The sequence below is a fragment of the Corvus cornix genome, chromosome 7 (assembly GCF_000738735.6).
Source record: "Corvus cornix cornix isolate S_Up_H32 chromosome 7, ASM73873v5, whole genome shotgun sequence".
Classification (NCBI taxonomy): Eukaryota; Metazoa; Chordata; class Aves; order Passeriformes; family Corvidae; genus Corvus; species Corvus cornix.
The window spans coordinates 24660354-24682247 of record NC_046337.1 but is presented as its reverse complement, the minus strand read 5'-3'; the positions used below and the strand labels follow the sequence as shown (position 1 = coordinate 24682247).

At 35.8% G+C, this 21894-nt stretch overlaps 1 protein-coding gene across 7 annotated transcripts in view; it reads left to right on the top strand.

Moving 5' to 3' along the window:
- PDE1A (phosphodiesterase 1A) overlaps positions 1–21894 on the top strand; it is a 179353-nt gene that overhangs the window by 97130 nt on the left and 60329 nt on the right. Inside the window, exon 1 of one of the 7 annotated variants that reach the window (XM_010406699.4) lies at positions 6407–6635. The exons of the other annotated variants lie outside the window; for them this stretch is intronic. Within the exon in view, the coding sequence (XP_010405001.2) occupies positions 6580–6635 (56 nt within the window). The 5' untranslated portion in view covers positions 6407–6579. Of the gene's footprint in view, positions 1–6406; positions 6636–21894 lie in introns of those variants that run through there. 7 annotated transcript variants of the gene reach the window in all.

Here is a 21894-nt window from a genome sequence, read left to right as displayed (position 1 = left end):
TTTGCTAGGAAGCAGTAGAACTGGCAATGGGAATTCAAGCATTGTGTAACAGAGACAAATTTAGAAAAGATGAAACAAAATTAGGATATGTGTCATTTAATGATACTGAAGTATGTATCTCATCGTGTATCTCATCATTCCAAGAACTTTGTAAACATTACACAATTATTCTCATGTGGTTTGAGCAAAATGTAATGCTAAGCATTATTGTGGTTTTGAGCATAAGACTTATAAAATAATTTATAGATGAAAAAAAACCCCATTATTCTTGCTTATTTTAAAAGGAAAAAAAGTCACTTTTGCAACAAATAACTGAGTTTCACACCTAAAGGTCACTTAGAAACAAGGATTTTTTCTAAATGGGCTTCAAATGAGCCCAGCTTTCATGAAAGTAATTTGAATTTTACAATATTGGAGAGTTATCATTAGTTCCACAAATTTGTCAAGAGCTGAAGCACCAACTCATGATCATTTTGAACATGATGCAGCTGAAAATCAGTACTTTTTTGGTCAGGCTGATTATGGGTTTTGGCACTTTAGAATCATCTTTCTTTAATTTGAGAATTACAAAAGATAAGGAAGATATTTTCCTTGCAGTGAAAGATTTACTTCATAGATTTATGACAGAATGTCCAATATTATGAGTATATTGAATGAAAATATACTAAAGTTTCCAATGGAATTATTTCCATGTATTTTTTCTATCCTTCAAATTTCCTTGCATTGAGTAATAAATTTGCCTTACCCAGGCTACTTGTACTTCTGCACTTAAAAAAAAAAAAAAAAAAAAAAAAAGAGCAAAGTCAAAATAAAAATGACAGTTTTCAACTTTTTTGCAGGTTAATGAACTTTTTCTGTTCATTGATCCTTGATATAATTGGAACAAATCTGCATTAAGCAATACCATAGAATGTAGCAACAAACATGAAATGATTGCTCTAATCAAGTGCCTTACTGAAAATTTCAACCTTTTTGCTCATTTTTTTCATAACTAATATTAGTATTGTGGCTCGTTCAAGAAATCAGTTAGTTACCTGCAAATACGGATCCACTGTATTGTAACAGCTACAATAGGACCTGGTTTTGTCATTTACTTCAGCTATGCAGCAAAGGAAGAAAAGATGTAAAAGATGTAATTTTCAACGTAATAGAATGTTTACATTTTGCAATGACTTGGGGCATTTTAAGTTAGCTTTTATTCACGTAGATTTAGAGCAAACAACTCATCTGAGACTGTTATCAGATTAAAAAGTGCCCGTTTTTTAAGCTAGGGAGTTGTATGACCGTGTTAAATAGAATAGAGTTCATCAGAATGATGAATGCAAACATCACGACTGGAAGTTGTAGGAAATGCCTCAACCCTGATTTAAAAGCTAGGTTTGCCCAGGTGGTTTTCAGTGGTCGGTCACTGTGGTGTCTTGAGGCTGGAGCTTTGGACAATGGAGCTAAGTCTCTGCCAGATTTTCAGTGTACAGGAGAAAAACCAGGCACAGAGTGGCAAGAATAAGCCTGTGAGCCAAGAGAGCCGTGTCCTATTTCCCATGACCCCTGGTACCTATCTTCTCATGTTCCTCAGTATCCCTATTTGTGGAACAGAGATAAAATTTGGTGTGTAAGTCTCAGCTTGTTTATAAAATGTCACAATATCCCTGGATAGAAAGTGCTATGAAAATATAATCTATTCTACTAAATACAACCCCACATTACCAGGCTCTTCTGCTTTGTCTTAACATTTTAGCCCAGCTATTTTTTATGCAAATAAACCATGGTAGCAAAAATGAATAAGTTAATTCACAAGAAATTAAGTACATTGTCATAAGTTGTCATAATGATGGAAATTCATGTGTCTCTGACAAATAGATTTGTACTTAAGTTTACTCCTAGCTTTGGGTGCATGCTTTGGGATTGAAACATATTTAGTGGATACATTTTTATTTTTAAATTTTCAGCAATTAAAGGAAAACAGATTGGGAAAGCCTAGATAAGCTACTGGTTATATTTATTCATCATAGAAACTCTTAATCATGTATTCATTATAAAATATGAAGAACCACTCATTACTACATTTATACACATTGCTGTCTTTTGCTCAAGACTGAACACAGAAGCCAGGTAGATATAGAAGCTTGAAACTGCAGGAAGATAACCAAACCTCCTTCTTTACCCAAGGATAAGAAATCGGTAGGAATCCATTAAATTTATAATAGATTATTAATGGAGTCAGCATTTCATATTATACTGGCAATAAAGCAACCCTTTCCAAGGTGGCATTTTTTAGGAGGAGGACAGAGTAGATGGAGTATGCAGCTTACAAAAGGAGATTAAATAGCTTGTAGCTGATTCTGTAGAGCTTTTTACCTGTAATTCTAAATGATGAAATGTGACAAATTACAGATTTCTTCTAAATGTATTTCTTTCAAGCCATTTGATGTTTGATAGGTTTCTATTTTTATGATTGTTTTCAAAAAAATGGTTTCTTTTGCATAGCATATGTTTCCTGTGTGAGAATGTGCTTGCATTTTTTTTTTAATCCCCTCTTTTAAATCAAAACTTACTTTTGATTTTGGAAAATTCAAAAATGAGATTTGACATTTTCCATAAAATTATAGACTATTTCTAAAAGTGCTAAGTAACCTAAAATCATCATATTTTTATTTCTGTTTTTCAAAGTAACATAAATAATTTCTAAATTAAAACCAAGCATAAAGCAGGTTTATGTCTTTTCATTTGAAAATCATCAGGTGAGATTCATGGTTTTAATGTCACAACTTCTCCTTGTTCAAATTGATAAAAATTACATGATGTGAAGACAAGGATGATAAAAATTTCCCTTGCACTGAATGTCCTTGCTTAGTAACAACAAGATATGGGGTGGATATATTAGGGTTGTTTTTTGGCTTGTTCCCGGCATAACTTTTTTGTATTTCACCTTCCTGTTACAAAATTCTTCTTGCTGGGGAATGTGCAGGGTATGACTGTCCCTGACCAGGAAGGGAATTCCTGTCAGGACTCATGAGATTTCAGCACTTCAAGGCCTTTGCAGCTGCCCTGTCCCACCTGAATTGAACAGTTTTCTGGGCAACCCAACAGGCTCAGTCACAGTAATTAAATCAATGCATCTTTTAGCAGAAAGTATGTTAGAAGTGGCAGGGCAGTTAACTATTAATTAAACAGTGACATTTACTCCTGTCTCAGGAAAGAGTTGGATGAGACTTTGATCTTTTCACGTTTTTCTTAGAAAATAGGAAATGTCATGGGAACTGTCATTCATTTTTACTACTATTATGCTCCTCTGCTGATGCACCTGTTCTTTTTTTATTTTTATTTCAATTTTTTTGGTGCCTGTTGTTATGACAAAATTTCAGTAATGCCAGTAGAATCAGGGATACTGTATAAGGAAAACTGTAATAACATGAATATGCCATGGTGAGTGAGGCCTTTGCCCTTATCGGACTAACAAATGATTTTTTAACCTCTAGAAAGACATTCAGAGATATTTTGCTGTGGAGAACCTTTTCAGATGTCACTGACTAGCACAAAGGATTTGTACAGCTATTGAGGCTTTGGTGCCAATGCAGAACCACAACTGAAAAAAGAATATCCTCTTAACCTTTAGCCCTACCTTTCAGCTGACATTCAGTGAGCTACAGCTCATGTGATGCACAGAGAAAACATGTTGTTCCATGTTGTTTCTTATGTTTATCCCAAACATACAAACTTTTCCAAATTCAGTTTGTCTATAGGGGCTAATAGCCAAATATAGATAAAACCATTTGCTTGGAATAACTTCAGAATCTCTTAAAATTAGTATTATAGGGCACTTGGGTTTCTGGGAAGATTTTATTTTAGGCTCCAGTGACGTGATGTGGTATGCTGTGCAATTCTACAGCAAAATAACTGGCATTATTTGAAAAGTTTAGTAGTATTTTCCACTGTTCACGAATGAGGCTTCCTGATTTAACAAATAGGACTTCTTTCCTTTGCAAAACTGCAAATATTACAATTACAGATTTGCACCAGAGCAAAGTGTTCTCAGAAGTCTGGGCTGAACAATTTTGTCTCAGTGCTACGACAACTGTGTTCAGGTGTCTGCTGTGCAGCTGCCCCACTGCGTGGGACCAGTGGCTTTTTTGTTGTGTTTAGGTGCGTAGGAAATCTCAGAAGGTCATTGGGATATTTAAAAGAGCTGAAACAGATGCTTCAGTTATTGCCAGGCCAGGTTTTTGCTCTGTGTTACAGGCTCTTTATATGTTTTGATGGTTTCCTAAGAAATAAAGTGAGTAGTCTAATTTTAGTGGAATAGATTGTATAAAGATAGAAGGGTATGTTTATTTATATTACTTTTATGATGACTTTTTAGGAGAAAACTTCTATATGGCAATAGTCATGCCATAAGCCAGAATCAAATAAAATAACTTCTAGTAGCTGGATGCTCTCTAAAGCAGTGTAAGATGGTTGTATCTCACTTTTTATAGTGTTGAGTGAATAGAGGTAAAAGAACAGAATTGCCTCCTTCTTTGATGAGACTCTCAAAACCAGCTTTGTGTGAACATATAAAGCTGCTACATTAAATACTTGCATAGATACCACCAATGTTTTCCGCAGCCTGAACACACTTGTTTTCTAGTTTGTAGCAGATGAAGTGAAATTGTGTTGACAAATGGTGTTTTCTTTAAAAAAGAAAAAGATACTAAGACTCTATGTATCAGGAAACATCCTGATGTGTGTGCAATGGCTCTGGGTCTGTTTATACCTGCATTATGGTATTCGTACATTTCTAATGATTTTCAGAACATTGTGAAATGGAAAGGTCATAAGTATTACTGGTCACCCCTTAAAGAATGGTACTTGTACCATGGTCATGGCAATTAGCAGAGAGACTGTTGAGGTGGCTGTAAATTCTACATACAGAGACATTTTAGGAAAGCTATTGTGATTGGTTTATTAAGTTCCTCTTCTTGGCCTGTGGTATAAAGTATGGTACATAAATTATTGTCTGTATTTTTGTATAAATGGAACTGGAGCTAAGAAAAGCTAAGACATGTACCCCCTTCCAGGTAGACTTTTTGAGCTCCCTGTGGTCCTAGTTAGAATAGGAATGCAGCTGCATTCTGTCCAGCCAGAATTTTGGTAATTAGCCATTTAGATGACCATTCAGTTGTTTTTGTCAGATGCTGATTATTTTCCTCTAACTATAAGTGTTAGCGCAACATAAATATATATATATATGTCTCAAAAGTCCAGTATCCACCTTATTTACACAATCTGAAATCCCTAAAAATATTCTTGTTTTGCAAATGAAATGTTTTGAACCTCACATACAATCGTACAGCCTAAAAATTGTGGTTGTTCATGATAAACTATTTTTTCATTATTTTATTTGGGTTATTTTAATATAGAGTATGTTGATAAACTATCTTTTAAGATACTCTCATTTTATGTAACTTTGTATTATTAGCTCATTTCTGAAAATTGTCTTTGAGATAACCATCACATTTAAACAAGTTTGTCCTTTAGTTCCTTTTCTGTCCTCACATGAAAATGAATATTCTTTGGAGGGATTTTAAGGTCAAAAGAGCTGATACCAAGAGAGAGACAGGTGAGAAGCTGAATTCCAGCTTTGTTTGTGATAAGCAGGGGTCAAGTACCATCTCCCACAGCTGACTGTGGAAACAAATCTCAGCTGGTCTCTCCCTAGGGAACCACAGTGTGTGTCCTCAGTTTGGAAGGGAGAGGGAAGCCACAGGGAAGATTTAGTACTCAGAGACAGGAAAGAGGAGGAGGGAGACTGCTACACGGGAACACTCATGTATTCCCTGGGTAACCTGGTAGTCAGGCCTAGTAACTAATAAGCTGGATTACAAGATAGAGTCCAAGCTAGGAGAACAGAGTTGATCTGAAGAAACAAAAACATTACCATAGATTTTATCTGATTGGTTTGGCTCCCATTTATGTTGTGCCCAGTATGCTATTTGCCCAGCAGTTGGGGTAGATTTAATCTCTGCTCCTTTAATACCATTCTGACAGTGTAAAAATGTATGTGGTGTTAAGTTGTGGTGTTAAGAATGTATGTTGCTTTCCTATCCATGGTACTTACGCATCACACTTGACTGAGAGGTGGGGTAAAACCTGGGCACAGTAGAAATGATGAGACTTCCTTTGCTAGATCAGGTTATAATCAGTCACAAAGGGTCAAAAATTATAGAAAACAAGGGTGTAACTGTGCTCCTGACATGTCGGAAGACTGCAGTATATATGTACTTGCTCTGTCTCTGGCTTTCTCTCTTTTCTCTGTTCTCCTCACGACACATGTACGAGACCAGGCTTTTTATGTCATACTGCAGCAGTAGCACCATCCCACACACTCTCTGTCTCTAAGAAATGTAACCCTTCTCCTGCTTATCTTCAAGTAGATTTCACTGATTTCTGAACTGAATATTTTCTGCCTGAAGGAGCGTGTGTCTGCTTTACTTGTAAAGAATTGACAGCCTAGGCTTGCATCAGTTGCTCAAATACAGGTATCTAGTGCCATTTGAGACACCTAAGGGTGCCTGAGACATCCACCCAGGGCTGGCAGATATGACCCAGGACCAGCAGGACACCTGTGCTCTTCTGGAGCAGCAGCTGGCGACCAGGTGAGATACTCCAGGGCATCTCCATTGCAGCAAGATGCCTGTCTTCAGTAACTGATTTGAGCTTCCTGTTTCTGGGCATGCTGTATATACAACTGATATATAAAATGACTGATTAAGCTCCTGGTTTTGTTTTTGTTTTGTTCTGAGGCCAAGTTGTACAAATCTGTAATTACATCGTCTTCCTCTGGCTGCTAATGGAACTGCTTGTACACGTAATTGCTGACTGTTGTGGGTAAAATGTACAGAACTGAGCTCTCCCTCTCTGAGTGCTCTGGCTATGCAGCTGCTCTTCTTGACAAGAACTTTAAGAAATGACAAACCATTCCAAATTTGTCTTGTTCACAATGTTAAAGAAACAAAGCCACACAACTTTTAAAGCTGATAACTAAAATGAGCATGTGTATATTTGCACAGAAGGCTTTGCACTTTAGGGATTGTAAAATCTTCTGTCAATTCTGGCAGGATATAATTTGTGAGAGAAGCAAAAGACTAGATTATGTAGCATCTCTTTCTGAGACCGGATTTATGTTTTGTGTGCCAGAACTACATTAAGCAAATCCTCTTCTTCCTTCTAAAGGAGCTAGCCAGCTCATAGCTCTCAAGAATTTTCTTTTTTCAGGGATAAACATTACTTTTAAAACTTTTCCATGCACCTGGGTGGTGACCAAAGACAACAAATAATGGAACAGGAAACCATAATTCAATTCTTAACTATATAGAAAGCTTTGCAGATGACCTAAGCAGCCTTTTAAAGAGGTTGATTTGGGTTTTTGGCTGTTGGAAATGGAAAATCTGTCTCTTTTATTGTATTCTGTGTAAACTTAATCGGTTTGTAATCCTCTCCTTAATTCTGTGCCTACACTGCTTTTCCTTCTAGTTCGGAGAACAAGACAGAAACCCAGGCTAGAGCACTCCCAATGAGATGGCTTTTGAACATAAAAATGTTGCAGATTGAACTGGTGGCATGGCTTTAGATGCTGAGGATTTACAGCAAAGTCAGTATAAGAGGGACATTTCTGTTATTCCTTAAGCATTTCCTGACTTGAGATCAGTATTGGTAGCAGTGGTGGTATATAACAGCTTTATGCTGCTTCCCCCACCCCCCCATCTACAGTTTATTATCCATTTTGTTAATACTTTTCCAAGTCTCGTTTAAGGTTTTGTTTTAACATAATATCAGAGCTGAAATGTGTGCCAAACCTCAAACCTGAAGACAGAGTGGGTTGCCCTGTAGGTTGGCTCCTTTCCTTTGACCTCGCTTGAGAGAGCACACAGGCAGCAAAGTGACTTCTGGCACTGTTTGTTGGGTCATGGGAGGAAGCCAATTCTTCCAATACAGCAGGTATATGCAATTCCTTGGAAGTACATCCTGTACAGTAATGTGTAGAAACACATCTTAAAGAAAAGGCATGAAAAGAAAAGAAAATTATAAGTTTACTGTGGCAGTGGCTTTTATTCTTTTGTTTGTTTGTTTTTTTCTTTTTGGCCAGCTCTCTGTATCAATAGGTTAAAGTTCAAGGGGACCTTTTGGCATCATGCCAGTTATGATTCTTCAAGCAGTTTAAGATGGTGTTTCTTTCTGATATTTATAGAGATTTTCAATTGATGTGTGCCTCTCTGGAGAGAAAGAACTGAACTGAAATTTTCTATCATTCTGTCAAAAATGACTGAACAAAACAGGAACAAAAATCTACATTCTGCCTTCAGGAGCCCTTGCAGTTTCTATCTAGTAGATACATTATGGTCCAGTTCTCCAGAACCTTTTTCTTTTTTAATCCATCCAGTAATCCAATCTAGAAAATTTAACTTTAAAACATACATTGGTAATATAGAAACAGTATTTGCTAAATATAATAATTAATATATATTGTATTTCTGTGAAAGAGTTATAAAATGCAGAAATCCAAATCTGTTGGGGTGAGCAGATCTTTAGATCAGGTGCTTTTGTACAAGACACAAGTTTCTGGCACGAAACATCTCTCCTGTCTTGAGATGGTGATTTTCTGTCCAGTCTAGATGGCTCCATAGATTCAAATGCATCACTAGATTAAACTTTGAATCTACTGATATAAGGGGATAATTATTCTTGTCTCTTGGAAGTGGAGCTAGCTTAGGTATTGTAGTTATAATGCTTTTTTTTTTTTTTTTTTGCAAATAGCTCTTATTTAAGGTGGTCTGAGCTTAAAAAACATGGAATTTTTCATCCTTTGTTGGAGCTGAAAACATGTTCACAGTGGTTTAAAATAATGTTAATTTAATGCTTAGTAATAAGAGGAAATTTAATTTTGTTAAAAGGAACATAAATGGGAACTTTTTATGTTCGTTTATTTTCCTTGTGAATTTTTGTATCTATGATTTCTGTTCCTCCTTCTTTGTCAGTGCTTTACTACCTGCTCCTCTCTGAAAAGATGAGTCAAGTGCCTTAATTATGCACATGAAGAAACTACAGAATCATGAATTAATATGCTTATTTTCATAGCTGAGCATCCTGGTTCTTGCTCCATTCTGGCGTCCTAGTCTGAGAGTCCATGAGGCAGATTATGAAATCAGTGAGACTAGGAACTAGGAGCAGACTGTGGTTTGTTGTTGGGCTGCTGAGAGTTCTCCTGATAAAGCAGACATTCAGGAATTGGCTGATCTATATTACGTCAGCTAAGCAGAGGTCTAGTGTACTTACTGATGTAGAGCAACTGAACAATCCTTATCAGATGGTCCTTATCAGATAGTGCACGTGAGAATCAACTGCTGAAGGCATAAAGCAGTTCTGCCATGTACCAAGTGACTGCAAAAGGCTTCCACTGTTCTGTGCTCTACTGATAAGAGCTTTTTGGCAACATACAGGCCTATTTTTCATAAGGAAATGCCAATTACTCAAACTCAAAAGCTTTTCTGATACTGTATAATTTTCAGTGAAATTTTGCTTGAGAAAAACATCCATACTCATAGCTTACTTAGTGAAATCTGTATTATTTGGAAATAGCTTTTTTTTTTTTCTTCCTGGGATACATTGAAAGGTCTGCAAAGTTTCTGTGCTTTTGTTTTCTGTATTAAGTTATACGAATGCCTATAGCCTTAATTGTAAACATAAATGCCAAATTGTACAATTGTGTCAAATGGAACAGGTAACTTCAGGAGAACCACTGTAACATTAGTACAAAATTAGGCGTTCTCATTTTAAATTTTAGAAGGATAGCAAAATCTAGTAGCTAAATAAAAGTAATTCAGTTCTATAGGAGAATACTGTAAATGATCTTACAGATTACATAATTACATTGTGTAACCCAACAGTAGAGTAACTGCTGAGACTTTTTGTTATTATTAGAGAAAACACAACACCATTAATCCATTTTACAGCAGTGTTTATCTTTCTAATAATTATGAGCAGCTATTTAAATGCAATGACAGGTCTAATAAATAGAAAATCTGTAAGCATCATGAATAGGATTATCATGATGTATTTATCTTATTTTCTTTTTAAAATTCAAAATGTCTAAAAGGTCTGAAAAACCTCTTGACTGACTTTTATGGAGCTCCCATAATCCTATTTATAAAAGAAAAGTTTCCAAGTTCATTCACTGATGTAGGTCTGCAAAATACTGTTTAAAGGCTTTTCTGTTTAAAGAAGATTTATGAGACAATATGTTTTGGAAAAGTGCCACACTTGTACAAATGTGGGATTGGGAAGTGCTGACAGGATTCAGAAAGGCAACTCAAAACCAGCCTTATTTATCACAAGAAGACATTGGAGCAAATCTAAAGGAGAAGTAATTATAATTTCCAAAGCAGATCTAGGCCTAACACGTATTAAATTTGCGCTGTTGTAAGGGATGCTACTAAAAACACAGTGAGGCTTAAGGTGGCATTTATTCCACCACCAATGAAAGGAAAATTTGGATTGCTTTATGAGACACCTAAAACTGGTGGTTTAGGACATATTTTTTAAAACTTCTGCTAGTAGATATCTGTCGGAGTTAAATGGTGCATGCATTAAAAGATTGCAAAATCAAATAATTATTTTGTTAAACGTTACGTGTTTTCCTCTTAGACTATTTCATGTAATTTCAAATCATTCTGGCATGTACCAAATTTAGAACTTGGAGCTTGAAAGAGGCTATCCAGCATTTCAACAGAAACCAACTATCCTGATCAAGTTGCTTCTTGGTATGTAAAAAGGATGGGGTGAGGAAAGGGAAGGTTCTTCCCAATGAAGTTTGGTGCTAAATCACAAGTTCCAACAATCTGGATATGTAGATGTGGATATAGTAGGAGACAGCTTGGTACTTGTGTTGTTTGAGAAATACTTGTATAATGAATCCTTCTTCTGTGCGTGGGAGAGCTGTTGTGTCTTGCAAGTCCCAGAGTCCTGCCTTGCTGACACCAGTCACTTGGCTCAGCTGCTTTAGGTATTTTCAGGACTGAAATGTTTCTGAAGAGCACTGCAAATTAATTTAGTGCACTTGAAGCACGAACTGTGCATCACTGGTGACAGCAGTAAAATATCCTTCGTGAACTGTTAATCCATGCATCTTTATCATATGCATGAAGTATTAATGAATTTTTAAACTACTCTTACCTGTCTTTGTAACTGAAGTTGTTAATGGCTTTGTAACGAAACTTTGAATATGAAAAAAAGAGTGCAGATACTCTTCCCTTAGAAAACACTCATTTTGTTTTTTCATGCCATTATACCAAAATGCGTTAGAAAGCACATGCGCTCATGTAAACTGATTGAACTCCTCTGTGTTCTGTGAGATTCACGCCACCTAAAATCCTGACCTGTGATGATTAACATTGTTACTGGCATCAGCATTATATTGTTGAGTGGTGAGAGCTTAGGAAACAGTGCCTTCAGCCTTAGAGTACATATGATGTTTCATATTTATGTGCTTTCTATCAACTAAATATTGAAAAAAATACCTGTATCGTTGTTGGAGCTGGACTCACAAGACTAATCTGTAGCAAGCTGCCCTGCCTAGTGACTTGACTCCTATATACTTTCAGGGGTGTTTCTTTCATATTGTAGATAAATATGGGAAAAAAATAAATCAAATAGTACATATAAACTTAAACTGAAGCTGTGTATTAATAAAATTCCTCACTGTGGGAGCTATATAGCTATGGGTAGTGTATATTGTAGGTGAAAGGCAAGGTGTGGGAAAATGCCCTATTACTGATGTTGCTCTTCAGTTCACCTCTTTGGCACGCCTGTGTGAGTCCAGAGAGTTGAATGGCAGGAAAAAACCTCAGCCAAACACCAAGAAATGAAAATAGAAAAGACCAGGCTCAGTTTAGAGCAAAAGTATCAAGGAACACAAGTGAGGAAGGCCTGTAGGGGCAAAGTCGGTGTTTCCCGTGCCTGGCCCGAGGGCTAAAGGGAATGCTGAAGAGGTTAAGGAGCATGACTGGAACATGAAAATGGAGAGTGGGCATCCACAAGCCCTGTCAGGAACATGTGGGGAGGACAGGGAAGTGCCTGTGCCTCATTAGAGCTGGAGGCAAATAGGAAAGAATGGAAAGACGAATGGGAAAGCCGATGAAAATATACAGGTTTTGTTGCTGTAATCCTTGCACTTGTACTTAGGTGTCCTTGGGATAAATGGAACAATGAGAATTGGTGTTTAAAAAAATGCCAATTAAAAAAAAAGTCTTAACAACTTTCATAGGCTTCTGAAGAAAAGGGACTGTAGGTGCACAGTGCAGTTAGACTTGTGAGGTTGATGTAATTAATGAAAAAGAATCACAGGCTGGATTTTTAGCCTTAAAACATTAGGACAGTCTGGTTTGTAATCAGAGGAGATAAATCACTGGGGTAAAAGTCAGAAATCCACCTCATAAAGGCATTATTCGCGTGATTAAATTGTATGTTGTCATATTTGGGGGCTCACATCGTGTAATCAAATATGTATCTGCATGTCAAGCTATTGTGCCTCTGAATGAAATTAATTAATGCCTCCTACTGCAAAAATAATTGAAATCCATGTCAGAAACCAGATAACATAAATGAAGTCTTGAAAATTTAGTAAATTTTAATGTCATTTCTGTAAGCATGTTTGTGGTGTAGGTGCCAAGGTCTCTTTTTTCAATCTATCAGAATCAAGCAGAGTCCTTGTGGTTGAGTAAGAGCAGAATTTAATTAGATTTTATTTTGATTAGTCCTCTTTAAGAGTTATTGTAATTTCTGAGATCATTTTGATAAGGTTTATTTCTTTGTACTGTAAGAATATTTTACTCTGCTGTTTTGTGTTCTTTTAATGGTACTCCAATTTGAATTTTAGTAAGGGTATTCCAGAGAAGAATCTGAGATTAACTATTCTGGATTAAAATTTAAACTAAGTACAGCTGATGTGACCTCAAAATAAAAATCATAGTTAATGAAAATTTTAAGAGTAGAAAACAGTTATTTTATGGCAAAGCATACTTTAAATTACTCCCTGGATTAACTTCACATTAAAACCTATTCACCATAATACAAATACCTTTCTTTAACACCTGATCTAGGATCTACAGGAGGAAAATTATTACATTGTTTTTTACTTTCATTTCTTCTTCATGTAAAGTACATTAACATGTATCCAGCAGTAGAATATTAGCAGGATTTTAAGACCTAGGCTGATGTATGCAGATTTAGGATCACATTTGTCAGACAGCAAATTTCAAAGATAAAGAAACTGAAGATTAATAGAAAAATTATGCAAAATACTAAAAGTCCTTTGATCTCCAGACAATTATGCCATGGATCATATCTTTTTCTTTGGGTGCTCATATACCTGCTTTTTTTGTTACTCTTAGTTGTTCCTACATATCTCACTTTAATTGAATGTTACTGAGCCTTGAGCAAGTTTCTTCATAAAAATACATAAACATTTTTGCTAGTGCAGTTACTGTATGAAATACCAGTGTCTATACTTTGTCATGTTCACATTTCCTTCATGTTCCTTGGTTTTTTATTTTATAAGAGGTCTTTCACCTGATTTTTTTTTTGCATACTCTCAGTTAATTAATCAGGCATTTCAACACAGCTTTCCTAAAAAGGAAGCAAATACATATTTTAACAACTGTTGCATCTGCCTTAAATCTTAAAAAGACAGATGATTTAGATCTCTTCATTGCTTGATCCTACAGCCCCATGGGGAGTGCACTTTTTCTACTTCAATGTGTGTATAATTTATTCATATATGGGAATGCTTCTAATATGTTTGGTGCTACAAAGTTTTTAATAAGCTGTAGCAAAATTTTCGGCTATATATTTACCTTTCATTTGAGTATTTTACTATTGCTTTGCTTTTCTCTATTTTTTTTAGATGTAGCTTCTCAATGGTAGGAAATGTGGGTTGTTTGTTCTTTTTCCCTTTCTTTATGTGTATCACTGCACAAAATGGAAATCTCTGGTCACTGTTGACACTGAAATCTCTCACACATCTTTTAGAATCATGTCCTTAACCTTGAATCTTTAAATCAATTTAAAAATGACAGAGTCCACAGAAATAAATGTTGCTTACAACTGAATGTTTAGTCATCGATAATCATGAAATATGGCATTAAGAAAACCTCAAACCCTACAGAAACAATGAGCTGAGATATACATAAAATGGCTTAGAAGGCTCACTTGCTAGTAAGGTCAAATCCAGGAGATGTACTGACCACTGCATAGGAGACGGCCAGGCCCTGCCCCAGGGCTTCAAGCCAAACAAGCACAGCAGCCGCTGTCGTTTGCTCACCTAGGGAAGGGTGGTGGCTGACCAAAAAGCTGATACCCATCTGATTCATCGTCATTTTCACATTATCTTTCCAGAGTGAAATTGCAGAAAGGCTGTAAACACTCTCACCAACCCTGAGCTCTTTGAGGTTTGCTCAGCTAAAGCATACATGCGAACCCACACTCACCAGAGCCGAGCTGTTAACTAGCACTGCACTTGGTTTCTCCTTCTCCATCATCCATTCAAGAACATCCTGCATTGCATATTCATGACATCATGTAGGTATCTGCAGGTGAAAGCAGTGTATTGGTAGGAGACTACCGAACAAGGCACGCTCTCATTTGCATTAATTTTAGGAAATTTTACTACTGAAGACTTTGCTATAGTATTTCTCTATGGTCTTTCTTCAAGCACTCCCTTGTCATCAATGTCTGGACTGTTTGCTACTGTGTTAAAACTGGCCTGTTCTCCTTGAGAAAGGCTTACTTCTCTGAGTAATGTTGTTTTAGATTAAAGTGATTAACTTGATTTCAAAACTGAGGATTCCAATAAAAATATGCTGCAGTAAAGGATCTGAAAAGTAATGGAAAATAAAACAATTTATTGTTTGAGAATATGACAGGCAGATCATAGTATGTAGTTACACTTTCTAAGAAACTCTTTTATTGCTGATTTTTCTTTTATACACACAGGCTTCTTCCTTAGTAAGTGTGTAAACAAACATTATAATATTGAGTCAAGAACTGTCTACTTTCCTATTTTGAAATTAAAATGTAACCAGGTTCTTAACTTGAAAGGAATGGCAATGCTTTGCAGTGAAACTGAAGGATAGTGATTCATTCAGTAGAGCTATGAAAAATGATGCAAATTTTGGGACGTATGTTAGTCATGACTTTAAGTGATTTGAACCTTTCAGGTTGGATTTCACATCCCTAGAGAAGGACATTGAGGGATGTTGTACTGTCATCACTTTGAAGAAGTTACCTTTTAATTTCTGTGTCCTCAAAAGAGACAGACATTAAGGACAGAATCTTGTCTTATTAGAAGGTGGGTTTGAAATTTTCTTATAAAGAAATTCTTGCTAGAAGCCCAGTAATTTTCCAGCTGAAAGCTCTTTCTGATAAACAGAACATTTTCAAGCCATTTCACAAGTAATTAAACATAGCTGGATGTATTAGTTCTGTGGTTAATTTTGAGGTCCGGTTAGGACTTTGTTTAGAAAGTAATGTGGCAGCATATAATTTAGCAATGAAGAAAGATGGTCCATGTTATTCCAATCATGAATATTCTATGAATATTGTCATGATCAGTTTGAGAACTAAGTTCTGAATTTTCAATTTAATCTGCTAATAGTATCTGTAAACCTTATATAAACAGGCGAATTTAAGTTGGCTATGTTTGCTAGATTTTCTCAGTTTGAACAAAATAAGACAAAAGTAACACTTCTGCTGATAGATTCTGGACTACACCTTCTGAGGGATGCTCCATTTCAAACCTGGAACATCAACAAATTGGAAGCTATGAAAATATTTTCCCTTTTTAGTCAATAAGTTGATAATCAGATTGGTTTAATGGCATGTTTTCAAATCAGGCAAGACAATTTGATTAGCAGTTGAGGTTCGTGCCTTTTATTGAAGCAGAGGAGTTAAAGTGCTTTGTGGGGTGTGTAAGGACAGGAACTCACCGAAGTCCTGAGCACAGTAGGGAAAACATGGGCAGTGCTGGTAAGGATAGTGGCCTGTCCCTTCTTGGAGTTCTCTAGATCAGAGCAGGGCTGCACTTTTCAACTTTGTAGGAGAAACTCTTATCTTTTGAGTGATTTAAGGCAAAGAACTAAGAATGCAAGAACTAAGGAATGGCCTCTAATCCAATTTACCTTCCAGGCTTACAAACCTGAACCCTTTGTACTGAAGTGCCAGGCACTCTGCAGGCTGAGGAAAATGGCAGCTTTATACCAGCATTGGCTACAGATGATGTTTGATTTAGTTTGCTACACTTCCTGTGACAACTGTTTCCAGAACAAAAACTAGTATGCATATAGACCCTATATACTATCTGCTTGATAATGGATTTAACGTGATATTGTTCAGGAATGACTTTATGGGAAATATTTTTCCTGATGAGCTCCAGGGTCTTTTATCTGATTAAGTCAAATAATCCTGAAGTATTCAAAGATGGAGCTATTCAAGGACAGTGAATTTCAGTTTCTTATCTGACCCTAATTCAAATTTAGCTTCCCATGTACAAATCCTAAATCAGGGTCTCGTGTAAATAAGAATGGCCATGTTACATTTCATCCTATTTATGACCATTCTTAAAGAATGTAGGGGAAAAGTTCACCCGCTTCATTCTTTCCTCTTTTGAACATTTATATAGCTCTCAAGTGTTTAAGCTAATCTGATGTTCTACTTCTCATTACCAAGACCTGCTTTGAAGTACTTTATTTGGCAATTCTTCAGCAGAACATTTATTTTTAACAATTCCAAATGCCAGAAGTTATTTCACACATAACATAGAGTGCTGAATTCTAGAATCTCCTATTTTTTTTCCTACATTTTAATTGCTGTATTGAGGTTTTAAATAAAAACCCTATTCATATTTTTACGTTGCCATATACATTACATGTACTTTATTCTTTCTTCAGAACCACTGAGATGGTAATGATTTTACAGCAAAATTGTACTGTAATTACTACAGCTGTTGTGCTAAAGAATTTATGTCTTGCTCTGTCTTTTGAATGAAAAATTCTTTTAGTGAAAATAGATTTCTTGAAGCTGCTAATTATTCAGTAGAAAAGACATCTAAATTAAGGTGGTGGTATTTTTTCTACAACAGTTTAGGCAGACTAAGATAACTCTTAAATTATTTTATGCAATAGTCTGTAATAGTTCATAATGCAAATATTTGGGATCCTTACATTTCACAATTTTATCCCAAAAATACAGATCTGTACTTTGTTCCTCAGAACCCATGATACACATTAAAAATAAAATTCAAGATAAATTGGCTCTTTGATCCCATCTGGAAGGTGTGATTATATATTAAAAGTAAAACTTTTATACTTTGGTACTTCAAGTATTTAAGTTTAATTATAAGTAGGAAAGGAGGACTTCCAAATCCAATGAAAAGTGAGAATTTGGATCAAAGTAGGATTATCTTGGTGATTATGTTGATCTGTTAGTCCTGCTGAACCAGCTACCCTGATTCACCTGATAGCACAACTGTACATGCACGTGACCCTCATCTGATTGTGTGGAAAGACTTCAGTAGAACTGATGTGCAGTATCTTGAAGGTAAACTAGATTGTTTTGACAGTGTCAGGTTGAAGACATACTGTTACTCATGCTCTTGTGCTATCAGATATGGGGGTGGGTGGGCCAATAGTTCCAAGGAAAAAGGAGATGGAATGTATGAGAGAGTGATAGCTGGGGCACCACATCTGACCGTGTTCTTAGACTGAGTATGAGGGACTGCCATTTCAAAAAACTCTTCTTCTGTAATGCTTTCTTATACAGGCCTTTAGGTAACCTTTGTTCCCTTAATATATTATCAGGGGGCAGTGGTACGTGTGTTGAGAGAAATGCAAGTTGGCAGGAATCAACTGGACATGGCACTTGGTGCTATGGTTTAGTTGACAATGTGGTGTTTGGCCAAAGGTTGGACTTGATGATCTTCCAGCTTTAATGATTCTGTGATTCTATTGCATACTAAGCAACCAAATGGAGCTATATTTCATACTCTGTCCAAGGATGTCAGCAGGTCACAAACAAATATAAAATAATTTATAAATAGGCACAGAGGACCCAGATTACTTACCAGGATACAGATTCTACAGTTACAGGTTTTTGATGTCTCAAATAACTGTAACTATTAAGTAACAAATTTTAAAGTTACCAGAAATTTTAGCTTTTAGGGTTTAGCCACCTTTATAAAAGTTGACCTGTGGTTTGCAGCAAGGAAATTCTGTCCTAGTTCTAATTTCTATCTCAGGAAAATGAAAATGTTAATTATATACAGATTATATAGTATTTACTGCAGTTTGATTCCACAGAGAAATCATAGAACAAACTGTCATTACAATGTTCCTGTACTATTTGCTCAGATGTGATTTTATCAAGTAGAGGAAAAGATGCTTGTGCTGTTGTAGTTGAAGATACTTTGATCACGGTTGAAGATTCTTTAATCATACATTATTTTAGTGCTGAACACTTACAAATCTTCCCTCCTTAACGGCAGCAGAAATTGCACCAAAAAGGTTTTCAAAAGCAATGACGGCAATATGTTTTCTTAGTATTAGCCTAGAAAGTATTTTCAGTACAAAGTTACCAGTTCTGGTTAATGCAGTTTTAAATCAAAGAACATCAGTTGGCTTTTTATATGATAGCTTGTTCTTAATATTTCTAAAAGGATTTTGTACTTCTTTGCATGCCCTTTTCAAAGGACGAGTATCAACATTTGTCAATGCACGTTTTCTAGTCCCAAGGACTGAAGGAGATAATCTGCCTTTTAGCAGCTTTGATCACTGTGCTCAAAGCTGCTGTCTGCAGGAAAAATAAAGCTTTTTAAAGCACTATGGGAACTAAGGGCTTTGTGCCTTTTCTGTGTGCTTACCACATTAGCTCCAACAAGTTAAACATACTGAAGGTCTGCCCTCATCTTCAAGCATGATTTTTGAGAGATGATGAGTTTACATTTGATTTCTCAGCTTGTCGATAGTGAATTCAGCTAGCTCATGATGAAGACTTTGAGACATCTTGTAGTATTTGACAACTTCAAGATGAAAGAGCTTTAGCTAGGACTCTATATAATGTATAGAAAATTCAGGAAAACCTTGTGGATTAAATTTCAATCTTCAGACAAAAATAAATGTTCAGCAAAAGCCATTAGAAGAATAATTTGCAATTTCCAAATCACTCCTATATATTTTTATTGTCTTTGATTTCATGGGTTGATTGTGAAATGGGAATGTCAGATAATGGAAATGGACATTGAGACAATAGGAAGAGCTATAGAGTTTAAGGTAAGGAGATTAGTTGATTATTTCTTGGATCTAACAGAAGACAGATAAAATACCTGCATGTTTGTACATGCTAAGTAGTTTGAAGTCCAAAGATTTTTTGATTAAGCTTCAACCTGGAAAGAAATTGAACAGCAGAATAAATTAGTATTAATGGTGGTTCTTTAGCAGAAGTGAGAGAAAAGTTTGAAAGACACTTAAAGTTTGGCTAAGTTCATTCTGTAGCTTGGGTGTGCACAAAGGAAGGTCAGAGAAATTCAAATGTGTGAGAGTTTGTGAACATGACATATATTCAATCTAATGGTGAGAGTGACTTTTGGGAAAGGGTGAGTAACCTGGGGAGGCATGAGAGACAGCAGTGAACAGCAGCAGTAACAGGAACCCAGACAAGCCTCCTTCTCTGGGGGGTCACTCCAGTGTAGCCAGTGAAAATTATGGAGAATGATGAAAAATTATAGGGCCGCAAATAGCTGACCTTTAGTATTATTGGGGTTAAGACACTGTGGCTTCTCAGGCACTTGAAATTTGTTTTATTAGGTTTGTTGAGAATGACGCAAAAATTAAAAAATGCTTTTGAGACCTTGAATTGGTTTATGGTTTCAGGTGGAAACCCTGTGAAACCCCACAGTGTTCTGTGATTTCAGCTGGGTGATAGAGCAAATGTAGGAATTTTGACTAAATTTTTTAAACACACCTGTTTAACCTGTTACTAAATGAGACACAAAGGATAATATTTATATAGTATTACAGCGGTAAATAGTAAATTTACAGGATAAGGTAAAATGAATTGAAGCCTGCCTGAAGGAAAGCCACTTCATCTTGCATAAAAATAATCAATATTTGAACAACCAAGGCAATTATATCACCATGAAAAAGCATTTACATTCTCATTAAGAGAATGTAAAATTCAGCATTGCTATATAGCTGCACAACTTCTATTTTAATTCTTCAATATGGGATTGAAGTTTTGGTAAGCAAAATGTTGTCTGAATTATCAGCACATTCAATATTTATTTTCTAATGACTGAATCACAATTACAGATCAGCATGTACCACTTGTATGCTTAAAATAATCATGAAATACATGTGATTCATGAAACCCTTAGCAACCACAAGGCTTCCTGTGCATATGCTCAGACACAGCAGTGACTGAGAAGTAATTTCATAAAACACGTTTTCAGCACTGAAAACACGGTATATCTTTCTTGTATTTCTCCACATGAGAGTTTATTAAGAGCAACTGTAATTAGAAGAAATGTTAGGTAACCGCATTTGGAACTGCATTTTTTATGATTTCAAGGAAGTGAAACACACATTAAGGTCTGAGTCAAGAGCTGCCAGTTCTCACCCTTGCTCCCCATTGACATGCTGGCCTGGCCTTGCCTTGCTGGGCAAACTATTCCCATATCAGCTTGTTTTTCCCTGACTTACTGCAAAATACCTTGAAGTAGAGATTAACCATTTAGAAGCTGTGGTAATTGGCCACTTCATAACTGCAGGTAGGAACAGGGAAACAGGAGTGGCAACCCAAAGGGATCACTCCTGAATCTTTGCTACCATATTGTGTATATTTCTTCAGCATCTCTCATCTGTTTGTATTTGTTGGAGAGACTGGTGTATTTATATAAAGATGTATTTTATACACACACGTTCTTAATAGAAATGTGTAAAATTCAGATTATACCAGTTCACATAAAAATAATTGGAATTTAGGTAATTCATATAGGGAATTTTAGAATTCAAGTGAAATAGTCGTATTTTGAATTTGTTGTGACTTTTCAAGATGTGGTTTTGCTGTCTCCATTTTGGATTCCCCCTTATTCAAATACTTTCTTGAATCTCAAATAGGTATTAAAGCAACTTGGACTGTGGAATTGGGCTGTTTTTAATAGATTAGCTGAACTACTCATTGTTCATGATTTAGAATTGTTGGATACTGATCTTTTTTCAGAGTGTTCATGTTTGAGTGAGGATGTAACTTCTGCCTTGGAAAGCTGAGGAACTCCTGGGAGACCAATGCTTTCTACAGGTGAAAATTATTCAACTGATTATGACAAGAATCACTACAGGTAGCAAAACTGGTGTGTGGTTTTAATTACAGATAGTTTTAGAGGAAAATCCTCCATTCTCCAGTTTTGAAAAACTGTGGTTAAACCAACTATCCATATTGCCAGGATATGGTTACTCTGCTCCTCTTCAATTTTAATTTCACATTACATATCTACCCATTTTTACTTCGTGAAGTTCATTTAGAGGGTCAAATCAATTTTATAATAAAGTTTACAATAATCCATTTAATTTTATTGTTCAATATTAAATAGCCAAAACACAATATGAAACAACTTGTTTACAGAAAAAAAAAAACAACTTTTTTCTGTCCTCAAACATTTTCACACATTGTCACAATTGTCACAGCTAGGCTTTCCTCAATTAGTTCATGGGAACATAATGATTTACAACTTGGAGTTGATCTAACCAACACAGATAATTTTTTTAACCACATTGTGAATATTAACATCAATAGCTATTTCTCTTTTATTAGCAA